The sequence below is a fragment of the Petromyzon marinus genome, chromosome 2 (genome assembly GCF_048934315.1).
Source record: "Petromyzon marinus isolate PM22_M1 ecotype Great Lakes invasive population chromosome 2, UKy_Petmar_22M1.pri1.0, whole genome shotgun sequence".
NCBI lineage: Eukaryota > Metazoa > Chordata > Hyperoartia > Petromyzontiformes > Petromyzontidae > Petromyzon > Petromyzon marinus.
Window position 1 is genome coordinate 20,524,984 of NC_133668.1, and position 15,866 is coordinate 20,540,849.

At 47.2% G+C, this 15,866-nt stretch overlaps 1 protein-coding gene across 3 annotated transcripts in view; it reads left to right on the plus strand.

The window, feature by feature from the left end:
• LOC116945258 (cartilage-associated protein) overlaps positions 1 to 15,866 on the plus strand; it is a 22,267-nt gene continuing 6,401 nt past the window's right edge. Inside the window, exons 1-7 of one of the 3 annotated variants that reach the window (XM_032959642.2) lie at positions 1 to 1,081; positions 2,066 to 2,218; positions 5,348 to 5,519; positions 6,274 to 6,402; positions 6,800 to 6,945; positions 13,964 to 14,047; positions 15,137 to 15,863. In XM_032959642.2, the coding sequence (XP_032815533.2) occupies positions 314 to 1,081; positions 2,066 to 2,218; positions 5,348 to 5,519; positions 6,274 to 6,402; positions 6,800 to 6,945; positions 13,964 to 14,047; positions 15,137 to 15,160 (1,476 nt within the window). In that variant the 5' untranslated portion in view covers positions 1 to 313 and the 3' untranslated portion in view covers positions 15,161 to 15,863. Of the gene's footprint in view, positions 1,082 to 2,065; positions 2,219 to 5,347; positions 5,520 to 6,273; positions 6,403 to 6,799; positions 6,946 to 13,963; positions 14,048 to 15,136; positions 15,864 to 15,866 lie in introns of those variants that run through there. The other 2 variants (XM_032959624.2, XM_032959631.2) reach the window with 2 other exon arrangements.

Sequence of the window (15,866 nt, forward strand, 5' to 3'; positions counted from 1 at the left end):
ACACGGGGGGCTGGGCCGGGTGACGAGAGGGCCCGGCGCATTGGCCAGGGCCCGGAGAGGAGGAGGGAAGGAATTGGAGAGTAACTCCCTCCTCCAGCCAGGATCCACGTCTTCACTCTCCCGTGGTTCTAAGTGAAATGGTCTGCCGTGTGCCACGAAGCAGCTGGTGCTCAGGTCACAGTTTACCCACGCGCACAGCACCCACGTACACAGCGTAGAGAGGGCTCTTAGGCAGGCAAACAAACGCACAAGCACCGCCACCATCAGCAGGCTCACCAGTGCCGTGAAAGCGCAGTACAAGAGGGACTCGCCAATGCCGCGATCAAAAGTGTGGCCAGAAAACCAATTGGTGTGGCCAGGCTCAAGAATGTGGCCACAGTCTGGGATTTGGCCCAAGTCGTGTCCTTTGCCTGGGTTGCGGATATGGCCAGGTGCTGGGAAGGGGTCAGGAGGACTCTGGACACCGACACTGTTGGTGGTGGCACCACTGCTGGCCCTGCTGGTGACCCTGCTGGCCACCGGCGTGGGCGCCCAGTACGAGCGCTACAACTTTCGGAGCTTCCCCCGGGACGAGCTGATGCCCTTGGAGTCGGCCTACCGCTTCGGCACGGACCAGTACACGGACGAGAAGTGGCCCGAGTGCGTGGAGTACCTGGAGATGAGCCTGCGGTTGCACCGGCTGCTCAAGAACAGCGAGGCTTTTTGCAACCTCAATTGCAGCCAGCAGACCATGCATCAGCACCTTGAGCAGCTGGCCCTGCACAAGCAGAAGATTCAGCAGAGCCAGGAGCAAAAGGACCAACAGACCTCCGAGCAAAATCTGCAGCAGACTCAGCAGCAAAAGAACCAGCAACTGTACATGAATGTGCCCGATGAGAAGGCGGTGGCTCTTTCCACGGACAACAAGGACGATGAGCTGGGAGAGCTCAGGACCTTTGCCATGCTGCTCAGAAGGGCTCAGTGTCTCAAGAGATGTAAGCAGGTGCTGCCCGCTTTTCGACAGTCGCTGCCCACCAGAGAACTACTCAACGATTACGAAAACCGGGTGCCCTACCAGTTCCTGCAGCTGTGCTACTTCAAGGTGAGACCGGGCTGGTGAAACATGCGATCAGCCTACAGGCAAGTGCATCTGGCCTTGTGGCACTGTGGTTATCTCCTATGACTCATATTTGAGAAGTTTTAATATTTCAAAACTTAACCCAACGTATCATGTGGGCTTGCCTCCGTTATGGAAATGTGGAATTTTCACTGGTGGCCAGGTGTGCCATGTGCTTGTTACATCCTGGAGCCATTAAGCTTTTGACTATATACACGTTTGTGAGTTAAATGGTGACAGTTGAGCTCAAGGAAAAGTATGGGCCAGGCTTAGAACCCGAGATGACCTAATCGATGACCACTGATTGGATTGCATCAAAATAAACAATTGCTGTTTGGAGTGAATTAGACCTTTCATTTACTTAATATAAATGGGTCGCTAATAGCATGATGTTCCGAGTGCCACTGAGACTCGTGACGAATAATTTTATTGAGGCTGTGGATTTGGCTGAGACATAAAACCAACCATTTTGGTGTGCCAAGGGAAAAAAAGCACATAGGTATGTATGCTTGGCTTGTGTATGACACCTATATATTTCGGCTCTGTGATATGCATACACTGGTCATCTATATTGGACATGTTCGAATAAGAAAAGGCTTAAATTAATTAGAGCCATTTGTAAGTCCACTGCTGGATGATGGTCTCCCTATATGGTAAATCATAGGGAATTTTGACCATCACGACGCTGCTAATTGCAGTTTTGTGATGCGGATGTCCACGACTGGTTTAGGTATCACGAGCTGTTAGCCATGCCAATGAATTTGGGTTATCAGGTTTATGGCGCCGTGTGCTAACCACTGTACCACTGCACCATGAAGAGATTGAATTACTTGATGTCATAATTTGAAACTGCAAAAGTCGAACGTTGGCACCAGTTGCGAGTTCAGCAGTTGAACTGAGTTTTATGCATTAAGTGAGTAATATTTTACTGATATATGTGTCTTTGTGTCTGTGGCTTACCATGCTCAGGTGAACAATGTGCCCAAGGCCATAGCGGCCACCTACACATACCTGCGCAAGAACCCGGATGACGAGATGATGCAGAAGAATATGGCGTTCTACCGCACGCTGCCAAACATAGAGGACGAATATTTTCGAGACCTGGAGGCTCTCGCATATGACGTGAGTGAGACCTTGCACTGCCCCATGATGGCCCTGACCAGCATTTACAAAGGCAATGGTGCTGTGAATGATCTCCCCTTACATGGGAAAGCCAATTGTATAAATTCCATATTTTTACAGTCGGGAGCAATCTTTATGTATAATAATCACTGTTGCTTGCTGAAGAATTGGTAGTCATTGTCAATTCCAGAGGGATAAACTCGCAGCTTCCTCACTTGATCTCGCAAACTTTCTCAAAGTTAATAACTCACCCAGCCTGAAACATTCTCTAACAGTATGACCATCAACGGTGACCATTTCATAAATAATTATTGCCATTGGGGGTTCTTTTCAGAGTGTATACGGGTTGAAGAGTAGGCCAAATATCTTCTAGAGGGGCTACATTGCTGTTTGGAGGTCCTTCCATCCATCAGCAGTGATGTGAGCATTTAATTGCAACTCTGCACCTTGACCACCGGTTTTACACTTTGCAAGTATCATTAGTATTATTAAATAGTAGCGGGAAGTACCTGGCATTTCCCGGGCGAAAAAGACAGACACACACATCGACTTACACACACACATATGGACTGACACACACAGACATCGAATTTAGATACACACACATGGAGTTACACACACACATGGACTCACACACACACGTAGACTTACACACCCAAGATTTGTACTAACTGTGGAGCTACCTGCTATGATTACAGCAGTGCATACTGTGGTGGTACCTGCTATGATTACAGCAGTGCATACTGACTCTGGTGGTATTGCTATGATAACAGCAGTGCATACTGACTGTGGTGGTACCAGCTATGATTTCAGCAGTGAATACTGACTGTGGTGGTATTGCTATGATAACAACAATACATACTAACTGTGGTGCTACCTGCTATGATTACAGCAGTACATACCAACTATCGTGATACCTGCTATCACTACAGCAGTGTATACCGAACTGCTATCACTACAGCAGTGTATACCGACTGTGGTGGGAAATAAGTATTTGACCCCCTCTCAATCAGAAAGATTTCTGGCTCCCAGGTGTCTTTTATACAGGTAACGAGCTGAGATTAGGAGCACACTCTTAAAGGGAGTGCTCCTAAAATCAGCTTGTCACTGTATAAAAGACACCTGTCCACAGAAGCAATCAATCAATCAGATTCCAAACTCTCCACCATGGCCAAGGCCAAAGAGCTCTCCAAGGAAGCCAGGAACAAGATTGTAGACCTACACAAGGCTGGAATGGGCTACAAGACCATTGCCAAGAGCTTGGTGAGAAGGTGACAACAGTTGGTGCGATTATTCGCTAATGAAAGAAACACAAATGAACTGTCAATCTCCCTCGGCCTGGGGCTCCATGCAAGATCTCACCTCGTGGAGTTGCAATGATCATGAGAACGGTGAGGAATCAGCCCAGAACTACACGGGAGGATCTTGTCAATGATCTCAAGGCAGCTGGGACCATAGTCACCAAGAAAACAATTGGTAACACTACGCCGTGAAGGACTGAAATCCTGCAGCGCCCGCAAGGTCCCCCTGCTCAAGAAAGCACATTTACATGCCCGTCTGAAGTTTGCCAATGAACATCTGAATGATTCGGAGGACAACTGGGTGAAAGTGTTGTGGTCAGATGAGACCAAAATCGAACTCTTTGGCATCAACTCAACTTGCCGTGTTTGGAGGAGGAGGGGGAATGCTGCCTATGACCCCAAGAATACCATCCCCACCGTCAAACATGGAGGTGGAAACATTATGCTTTGGGGGTGTTTTTCTGCTAAGGGGACAGGACAACTTCACCGCATCAAAGGGACGATGGACGGGGACATGTACCATCAAATCTTGAGTGAGAACCTCCTTCCCTCAGCCAGGACATTGAAAATGGGTCGTGGATGGGTATTCCAGCATGACAATGACCCAAAACACATGGCAACAAAGGAGCGGCTCAAGAAGAAGCACATTAAGGTCCTGGAGTGGCCTAGCCAGTCTCCAGACCTTAATCCCATAGAAAATCTGTGGAGGGAGCTGAAGGTTCGAGTTGCCAAACGTCAGCCTCGAAACCTTAATGACTTGGAGAAGATCTGCAAAGAGGGGTGGGACAAAATCCCTCCTGAGATGTGTGCAAACCTGTGGCCAACAACAAGAAACGTCTGACCTCTGTGCTTGCCAACAAGGGTTTTGCCACCAAGTACTAAGTCATGTTTTGCAGAGGGGTCAAATACTTATTTCCCTCATTAAAATGCAAATCAATTTATAACATTTTTGACATGCGTTTTTCTGGATTTTTTTTGTTGTTATTCTGTCTCTCACTGTTCAAATAAACCTACCATTAAAATTATAGACGGATCATTTCTTTGTCAGTGGGCAAACGTACAAAATCAGCAGGGGATCAAATGCTTTTTTCCCTCACTGTACCTCAGCGTTGTAATTTTTTTTTGCATTTTGAACGCGAATGAGAAATCCCCGCCCTCCACCGATGACTCGTGTGCGTTGCAATCCCCGGGCAGCTTTAGCGGCGCGATGAAATAATTAAATAATGAGAAATAGCACTACATTGTTAATTTTACTACTTTCAAGTTGACGGATGGGAAAACGGAAGCGCTGGCTCACCGCGGGGCTTACAGCGTGGTACCCGGCTACTTTTGTTTTTTACGTAAGCCCCACGGTTTGCGAGCCAAATCCTTCGCAAGCACGCGTCCACAGACAGACGGACAGACAAAAAATGACGTTTGTAGGTAAGATTGGTATCAATTGAAGTCATTTCACAATACCTTCCATAATCTGATATTTATACCCCTGAATGCTACTTTATGCATGGAGATACTTTGACGTTGATCTGAAATATTATTAATTGTAGTCGTGGAACTCATTGTTCCCCCTTCTCCAAAGCTAAATGAATGGCATCAACTAAACAATGGCATTAACTAAACAGTGGTGAGGCTGTTATATGATTGTATTGGTAATCTCTCAGTTACCCCATACAACCTGGCTCTGTTCCGTGACCTCCTGCAAGCAAGCCTTCTACACTTAATGTGGCCTCAAAGTGCACCTAACCTGACACAGACACCGTGGTGACATTACTACCAATTAGCGGCGAATGATGGCTGTTGTGTGGGGGTGTGTTTGCTTTGTTGTCCACAGGGCACGTTCGTGGCTGCAGCAAAGGCCTTCAATGCAGAGAACTATCAGAGCTGCGTCACGAACATGGAGCAGACCCTGCCGGTGTACTTCAAGGCTTATGACGATTGCTCGGCAGGCTGCGAGGGCTCGCGGGAGATCACCCACTTCAAGGACTTCTACCCCTCCATCGCCGGTAACCAACGCGTGTCTATTCGGCATGCTCGTGAGTGGGCAGCACATTCTGTGCGCACTTCCGTCTAATATGAGCACCAATTTAGATATTAGGACGTTTTTGTTCAGATTGGTAGCTACAGGAAATGCAGCCTGCCTGATATGGTATGTACGTATTTTTTACTTATTTTGCACCGTACGTCGCCAACCGCGCTGATCACGGATGCGGGGGAAGGACAAACTTAACACAAAAAGCGGTTCTGAAGAATTAGTTTTCAATCTAGAATTAAAAGTGCATAGTTCCAGTGGCTTCCTAATATCGGAAGGAAGAGCGTTCCAGATGGCCGCAGAAGCGCATCTGAAATCACACAATGCAGTGACTATCTTTATTCGATGGCTAAAAAAACCGCTGCAAAGATGACTGGAGTTCGCGTGATGGTTTTTGCTCCTTGACGAGATCATTCAATTAACAGCATGATACTCGGGGGAGACTTGCTATTATGGTGATTACTGCATGATCCTGTAGTCATTTAGCTGTTTTCTAATTATAATGAGCTCCAAAAATTTTAAGCAATTAATAACTTTATATTGTGAAATTAAATGGATGACCACAAGGTACGGTGTACAGATACCCTAAATGGTCTTGTTATTGGAGGAATGGTTGATTTCGTCGATGATATTTTGAGTAAACGCTTTTCAAGAGTGTGACAGGAATTGGTGATAAATAAATACAAAGGAGAGCGAAAGAGAATGGTAACGTGTGTGATAATCCGCAGACCACTTTGTGGAGGTGCTCCACTGCAAGCAACAGTGCGAGGATGAACTTACGCCCGTGGTCGGGGGCTTCCTGGTGGAAAAGTTTGTGCCGACCATGTACCACTACCTGCAGTTCTCCTACTACAAGCGTGAGTGCGCATCTCCTGCCATCGCTCCACACCATCGCTCCACACCATCGCTCTCTGCCTGTACCTCACTGCAGTCTCTACCAGTATTCGTACATCCTGACTGGGCTTGGGTTCGGCCCAGTTACAGTGTGCTCTGCCTGCACACTTCAACAAGTGAGCTCTTCCGCATGCTTGTGTCTCGACTGCAACGTGGATTCTCAGATAATTATGGGCAGTGTTAAGAGATTGATTTCAGCACAATTCCAGGCCAGTCAGGTTCAACTACGCTTTGCAGTGGTCATGGAAACAAGAAATACACCTCCGCATAGTCTCACCCAGTGGTATCCCTGTTCAGTGTTGACCCCTTGCAGCCCTTTGTCAGAATATGCCGCTTTCTCCTCACCTTCTGCTATTCCAGAGGACAACTTCAAACAGGCAATATCGTGTGTCGCCTCCTACCTCCTGTTCGACAAGAATGACACGGTGATGAAGCAGAACTTTGATTATTACCAGTTCCACCGCGACTCTCTCAATCTCACCGATGAGGACTTCAACGCCAGACCAGTGAGTTCTGTGCACACACTCTGGTGCACACACAATGCATGCAGTTGGAGTCCAAGTGACTGCAGCTCGATCAAATTGATGAAAGTTTTTTTTTTTAAATCAGTGGTTAGCATGGGGTGGTACCATTCCCGATTTTGTCTTTCCGTAAAGTGGTGGTCAATTAATCGACCCCAGAAAAATAACAGGCTATGCCAAACTTTACTAACCAGGATTTAAACGAAAATGCCATCTGGCTTGATGGGCTCATTATAATCGAAGTAAAGTACCGAGTGCATTAACGCAGCCTACACATACGAAGCACATGTACGTGTATGGCATACACACTTAAGTGTTCGGCTGTGGTGTATCATCTCAACAAGCAAATGCAAGACAGCCATGGGGCATAGGGATGCATTGACAGTGCCGTCCATTGCGTTCGTTTAAACGCTCCATGGCCACAAGGTGGCAGCACACGACCACAGGGCATGCTGGTACATTAACATCAACTTGTTTGAATGCCATAAACATGTCCTTTGAATTCCCGAATTATCCCTTTAATACTGACTGATGTTGTAGTCATACAAAAGGGGATGCAACAGCTTCACAGATGCTGAATATATAAGTGTGTGGTATATGTGACTTAAGCGCCACTGCGGTTAGATCGCTTGATTCGCTAATTCAGATCATCAATTCTGAATAGAATTAACACCACTTTTGCAAAATTTTGCATTGGTTTTCGTATGGTACTGCCATCGCAATATAGAATTTCCACCACTGGGTCAGATCCACCAATTGAGATAAAGTATTATTTGAGTGAGGCAATGTTGGCCTCTTTTTACTTTAAAAATAAAGGTTTTTGGTAAAGTCACGTAGAAGGGAAACAATAAAATAATAAAAATATAAAACAAAATATTGTTTTAAAACAAAATATTTTTTACATTTTTATTATTTTATTGTTTCCCTTCTACGTGACTTTACCGAAAGAACCAAGAATATGAATCCCTGCAGTCACGAAAGCTTTAAATCACAACCAATATTATTCATAATAAAGATTTTTGGGTTAGATCGCGTAAGTATAAATGTGTCGAAATCCTCCACCATGCGACGCAGCCAATTAGTAAGGGAATTGTCACGTAAAAAAATGCCAAATAGTTACTACTTTACTCTTTGGTGCTTTCAGTAAGGTCACGTAGGTAGAAAAATAAAATAAAATAATAAATAATATATCACGACGTTTGAATTGGAACACAAGCGGTCGTCCTAGGGCGGAAAAAATAATCCAGCAGTGGAACTGCTGAACCAGGAAGAAACACAGCGAGAGCGCTGTTACTACAAGACGTTATATATGTGGCAAACTGCAAGCAGGCAGGGTCTGAGCTGGAAAGGAATTACATCCCCGCACGCTAGCACGTCAGTTGTGTTAATGGGGGAGATTAGGGAGAGAGAGATTAGGGAGAGAGATTACCCCAATGGGTCTACCCCAATCATGACCTGGGACAGTACAGCATCGATTCCGGTGTCGCTGGCGTCCGTATCCAAGACAAAGGACAGAGAGAAATAAGGGTATCCAAGGGGAGGCATATTGGCGAGGCCATCACGCAGTGTGATGAACGCGGCCTCCTCCTCCCCCCACCGAAATCTCTGGCCCTTTGCAGTGATTGCGTAGATAATATCCGCAGCCAACATTTCGTCAACTGCCTGGAGAATGTGGTCCTTCTCCGTGGGACTGAGCCTGTACGAATTCTGGCGTATTGGAGCAGCGTTACCCATGTCGATGCGATGTTGCAATAGTGACGTGCGGCCAATATCAAATTTCCCTTGGCTAAAAATATCATCATTCTCGGAGCAAGGCATGCAGCTCGCCCTGCTGTTCCCCAGACAATTAAGAATTTTCTCCAAACAATGCATCCATCCAAGCCCCGTCCGACTCGCCTCCCCTCTCCACCGTGGCAACGACCTTTGCAGACTCCGCGCAGGCCATTGCGTGGGCCAAAACTGTGCCGGCTTGGACCACCGCAGCCCCCAGCCCGATGTTTAGCACTTGCAAAAAGGACTCCTGGTCCCCCCTTATTATAGTTTGGGCACCCACCAATGCGAGACCCCGAATCGCCTTGTTCGAGGCGGTCTAAAGGACCCCTTCAATGGGATTTGTCAAATCAAGTTGCTTCCGCAACCGCAAGGGCTCCAACATCTGAGCGCCTGGAGGAACCGTAACAGTTTATTTTTCCAGGGCCCGAATCGTGGCTTTGGTGCTTTCCAACCGGGTTGGAGACCTCAGGAAGGCCAACCGCCATCCCCACGGCAATTCAATACTACCTCGATCGACAAGGATCTTAAGGGGCATCCTCCCGAGAAAATCTGTGCCCAAAAGACAGGGCACAGCCAATGTCCTAGAAACCAACACCGGCCCTGTCAACTCAATGTCCCCAATGCGGACTTTCGCCAATATTTGGCCTGTAATGCCCAGACTCCCGCCATTTGCGGTGAAATAAGCACTTGCGATCGGGCTAAGACAACAGGACCTCAGCGGCAATAACTTAAAAATAAGCTCCAACATCATAGTAGCCGACACTCCCGTGTCAATCAGCACCCTCGCCTCTATCCCCTGAACAAACCCAACTAGCGCGGACGACCCCACTGCCGCCACCACGACACAGTGCGCCAACGCATTCCATTGCCCCGCGGCCACCCGTTCGATGCCGAAGGTCGTTGCTCGCGCGCCGTGACACGATGAGAGATTACGATGTGCGAACCCAACGCGCTCAACAACGGGGGTGCATGATGTGACTTTTTCGGCCGGGTGTCTGATGCATCGCGACTTGCTGGCGGGGCGGAGGACAGTGAAGGCAAGCGATCCGGTGCCGTTGCGACACCCCCTGGCGATGTGGCCCGGCTGGCCGCATTTGAAGCAGGCGATTGTGGACCTCCACACTGGAAGAGGGCCGCTCTCACACCGTTCCTGCTCCGGTCGTCGCCCCTCGATTTTCCTCCGCGTGGACCTTGGTGGAATGACGCGCAGGACCGCTCCAGCTACCACAGTGCAGGCTCCTCCGCGTCCTCCGGGAGTCCCACGCAGGCAGCCACACCCCGAGCCACCGCTGCAAGTTGATGTGTGCTTGGATGGAGCGGGCCACCTTTAGGGACGATAGGTCATCCTCCTCCGTAACGGGAAGAGAGACGCCCAACTCCTGGGCCAGCGACAGCACTCTCTCCAGCACCAGGGAATCCAGCGCAGTCTGCTCCATACGCGGGTATTCCGCGTGGACCAAGGCCAACAGTGCGCTGCTGAAGGCGAGAGGCATCTCGGCCTCCCCTCGCCTCCGCAGCATGAACCTTTGACGCGCGTTGGAAGGTGGATCAAAAATGGCAGGCATCTAAGCGCATGCCCAAGATAGAGTTGCCCGATCAGCCTCGGGGATGGCCTCGAACACCGCCAGGGAATCATCATCCAGCACCGTGGGCAGAGCTCGTAGCGCCTCCGCGTCTGACCACCCAACCAGGTTGCAAGCCCCCCGCGGCCACGAACTCGCGGACGGTAGACAGGCGTTTCCGTAGAGACAGCGCCCCCGCAGAAGCTGCTGATGGTGACTCGAATATGGCGGGAAGACTTTCCTGCTCGGATGACAATGGCGGTCACTTTCTGCGCCGTGCCCGCGGCGAACAAAATGGCGGCCGCTTGCGCGGGCGGGAACTCCGCCGTTTCCCACGCTGGTGCGGCAGTGGAAGGTGAGCCGTCCGCCTGCTGCCCTCTTACTGCAGCATCTCCGTCAGGCGCCGCGGACCCGAGCTGGACGACCAGCTGTGCTGCGACGGAGAGTAGGCCCGCGAGGCGCCCGGTGAGGTCGCGCCACCGTTCTCTGACCGGCGGCTGCAAGGGGCCGATGTCCCTCTCCTGCTGCTCCACAGGCATCGCCGCCTCGGGAGACATCACCGGAGTCCCGATTCCGGGGCAGTCGAGGGGATCACATCCCCGTTGTCCTCGTCTCCAGAGAACACTATCGGTGTGTTATTTCTCTTGGCCGCTTTTGACGTGACGAATATCAATTTCTTTAGCACTTCTGACGCCAAATGTAGTGACTAACTCGGAGACAATAAGACTTGGAGGCACTTTTTTATTAACAAGCACCATCGGGGTTAACACTCTTCATAATTAGTCCGTCTATTGTCGACGACGCTACTCAGTCAGGCCAGTTGGTAGGCTGCCTGACTAGTGGTGCCCCGAGATGGTAGAGATGGAGACGACGACTAGAAGAATGGTGAAGACGACGAGAATGGTGAAGATGATGAGAAGAACGGTGATGAAGACTGCAGCAGCACGACGGGGATCCCACTCCAACAACAGCCCCGAGGTCCCCTACAGGGGCCCCTCTTATACTGTCAGCGTGGCCTCGCTCTGCCCTCGTCCATTGCCCCCTTTCTGGAACCTACCAGCGGGTTCCTGGTGGGTCCCTTCTGTGACCTTTCCCCTAGATCCCCCTCTGATGTATACCCTGGCCTGCTAACGTCAGGGATGCCGTATGCCCTAGATCCCCTTTCCTGCTAGCAGCCAGCACTATGCTACTACACTATGCCACAACACATGTACAGATTTGCTATAGGAGGAGATAAAGGAGAGCCCAATGGCTGCTCCTTCCTTTTGCTTAAAGAAATCACCTCTCCATAAGAAATAAGTGTTCTTTAGACAATGGTCAGCTAGTTTTGGTGAACCTGTCTTATTTACTAGAAAATTGGAGAAACTCTGCATTAAGCGTGTAAAATTGATGTCTTCACTGGCGTGCACCTCAAAAGGTGCAGAGATTCAAAGTTAATACCAAACACTGCAAGAATCCATACTCTGGTTCTTTCGATAAAGTCACGTAGGTAGAAAACACACTAATAGATCACGACGTTTTGATCGCAACACAAGCAACCATCATCAGGTGTGAAACAAACGCAGCAGGAGAACTGCTGACGTTGGGAGTTCTCCTGCTGTTTGTTTCACGCCTGATGACGATTGCTTGTGTTGCGATCGAAATGTCGTGATCTATTATTTTTTCTACCTACGTGACTTTACCGAAAGAACCAAAGAGTGTACATCACATAATGTATGTTAAGCTAACCAAATACTACACAAAGCTAGCGAATTATTGTTCCTAGAGAGAATACAGCACAACAGAAGTGAATTATCTTGCATTTCTGAATCTCTAAAGCACTTGCATGTCATCATTAGTGTATCCATACATTATCCGAATATAATCGATACTATAACACCACAATCGGCTGAGAATGTATTTAACCTAACAAAAACTAACCAAATTCATAAATTCTCTAGACTTCATAAAAAACAATTCCCAACTAATAATGGACAATTTAAAAACAAAACGCTAATGAACTTAATTAACACTGATTTAACTAGCGACATGATATCGGTCCTTTCTAAAGGTCTTAACTTTGCCGTTACCCCACGTACAATTCCAGTAGATGAAATAATTGTTGAGGTGGAATCAGCGGTAAGACACCTTCCATATAATGCCGCAGAGATGACTAGGCACGTGGTTGCCAAAATAATTGAGAATAGCAAAGTACCAAAAATAAATATTTGCTTTGGCAAAGCAAAAGCCTTAAGAGAGCTTCGATTAACTAAATATATCCAAATTCTGGCGGCTGATAAAGGCCACACAACTGTAGTGATGTTACGAGCGGATTATGATAATTCAATTAAAGATTTACTGGAGGAAAGTACCTATATTAAAATTAAACGAGATCCAACTAATACTTTAGAACATAAGACTACTGCAATCATTGCAAATACAAAAAATTAAAAAAAATAGACTTTGGTATTTTTTTGGGGGGGGAGGGGGGGGGTGCAATAATGCATATGTTTTGCAAGACAAGTGAGTTGTGACGTCACATCTGTCATGTCACCCGCGCATGCGTAGTGCTTAGCACCCGAGTTCGATTTCCGCTCACGGACACCACCGGTGACGATTATTTCAACCGGTCCTGGGCCTCCCCTAGGTCGACTCAGCCTCAAACGAGTAACTGGTGTGGTGTGTGAACATCGCCACTGGGGAGACAAAGGCGGCCGGGCGTGGTGAATCCAAGTCCCGGGCGAAGCCGGGTAGTAAAGCTAGTTCCTTATAAAGGAAACATACTCATCAACTAATTAATAATCTATTATATAATTACAATAGCCCCCCCCCTCCTCCGCTTCTGATCTCTGCACCTGATTGTGTTCAGGTGATGACATCGTCCTGCTCTATTTAAGACCAGGAGCAGGTGGAGGGCTTCACTATTCTGGCAAATCGCCCGATGATGCTGGTTGTAATCACCAGCGAAACGTCGTACCCAAATTGTAAATGTTGTGGATTTACTCTCCAACACACCGGTGGGCTGAAGCAGTAACTCTTTGGCATTTTGTTTACGTGACAAATCCCTTACTAATTCTTTATTATGAATAATATTGGTTGCAAAAGCCTACGTGTTAAACTCTTTTTTACTTTGTTCGTGACTGGGGTTTGATGCTCAGCCATGCAGGATATCAGTGGCACATTGTGTCTGAACGTGTGCTAGGTCTCCTAGAGGTTGACTCAGCCTTAAATAAGTGCGTGGGTGGTGTGTGTAAATATCAGCACTGGAGACATAAATATGTTCAGGCATGGGATCGGTCAGACCACCCTTTTTGTGAGACATACCTGCCCTCATTTGGTGCACACAAAACTAAAATTACTGCACCGTATGGCCTGTAAGACAAAATGGGAGATGCCGGTATCTGTTAATGTGTGTGTGGTACAAACCCGGCGACCCGAGTTCCATTCCTACTCAGGGCCAACACTAGTGACAATTATCTGAACCCAACATGGGCTTCCCCGAGATCGATTCAGCCTCAAATTAATACCTGGTGCATGGTGGAAACATCATCACTAGGGAGACAAAGGCGGCCAACATGATGCTGGCCACCCACCCCATCTTGTGCTGTGCCAGCCTTCACAGGTGCTTGCTTATCAGTCTGTTAAGGCTGTCCGGGGACTCTTCATCTTTGTCTTTTGTGTGCATGCAGGAAGCACTCAAATACCACAGCCAACTGATACTGCAGGCAGACCTCTTCCGGTTTGTACAGGAGCACTTCCAGCCAGATGACGAGGTAAGGGCACATGTGGATTTTAGTCAGTTTAACACGTAGGCTTTCGTGACCAATATCCATGATACAGGTTTTTTTTGGGTTAGATTGCATAAATATATAAATGTCGTTAAACCCGCCACAGAACATGCCAATTTGAAACGAATTGGCATGTTCTGTTTACGTAACAAACCCTACTAATTGGCTGGTTAAATGACACAATTATATATTTACACGATCTAACTAAAAAAAACTCTCATGGGTGGATTTTAGTATCCCCATTCTCTCACCACTTTACCAACAAGTTCATTGTCATCATAGGTGGTGAGACAGCCGTCCAGGCATGTGCCATGCAAGGTATTCCAGCATGGCAATCTACCTGAATTACGTGGTAATAGAAAGTCAGCTTAAATACTTTTAGCCAAATATGAACAATTCCCAAGTATACAGTAGGTGAGAATGCTTATCAATGCACCTATTTGCCAAAAGGGTATTCAAGAAAATGCACAAATTTTGCTCTTCACACGACGATGTACTACAGGGTTTTACAAATTATAATTCGGAACAATTGCGTTCAGTTGAGTTAAAATGTGGAGAGATTTAAAGGGTAAAACTCGACTATGCAACTTTTTTTATTTTACCAGGTAAGGCCCACTGAGCTTTATAGCTATTTTTCAGAGGCAACCTGGCCACAAATGATAGCCCAACGAAAATAAAAGACTCACAGATATTGTGATATATTGAGATCTTATACAGTAGCAGTGGCCCCATTGGCAGGCACAGCACAGCAAGCATGTAGAAACTATTTTGAAGATGGAGGGCAATGAGTCTTGGGGGTGGTCCTGTCAAGTTACTATAGGAACCATGAAGGCTGTGCATTGAAGGGACACAGTCGATGGCTTCCTCATGTTTGAAATTTGGGAGGCAACTGCACCTCTTCTCTCCTATGCTTCCAAGCCAATGAAACACAGATCCTTGTATCAAAAATTTGCAGGCTCAAGTGGTTGGTATTCGTGCCAATTGATCCCAATGTCTGTTTAGTATGTTTCAGCTCTATGGTGCTTTGTTAATTGTGAGCATCGCTCTGCTTTTCCTTTTGCCGCTGGAGGACAGCTGCTGCCAGCGACACTGACATAATGCATGGGCTGTTAATCAGCAAGAAGTGGGGTCAACACGCACATACGGATACAGAGTTCTGCCAATTAGGCTTATGGGTTGGCATAGCAGAATCCCAGGCCATGTTTAAATACAAATTACAAATGATGTGCAACATGTCTGGTAATTGAACACAGTGCACAGCTGCTCCCCACTCACAAACACACACACACCAATACACTAACCCATAGAGCCACTGTTTTCTGAGTTACAATGCCTATATGAATGTGTGCATTCACAAACTATGGTTTAATATATTGGGTGTTTGCTACGTAGAAAGAAGTACTTTTGTAAATTGGTAATGCATTGCATTGTCATAATGGCCCGATTTATTTATGTTTATAAATTATCTCTGTTAGCGACTGTATATAGCAATGAAAGGTATTTTCAAAGTGTACCTAGGCTCGACAAGCATTGACATAACACTGTATCTGTTGTCAGTCCTGATCCAGCAGTGGAAATTCCACATTCCCATGGTGGGAGGGTCAATTCTCTCTCTAAAATGACAACCACTGCTGGTTATTATAAAGTGCCTTTCACAAAAGCCTTCCTATGAAGCATTGATTGATCAGCTGAGATATGACCAGGCTGCCATCAAGCCAGGCAGCTCGGCTAACATTTAAACAATTCACACTTGGTCTTTTTTGCTTGCAATAAATATGGTGATGTTAATGCACACAATATGTTT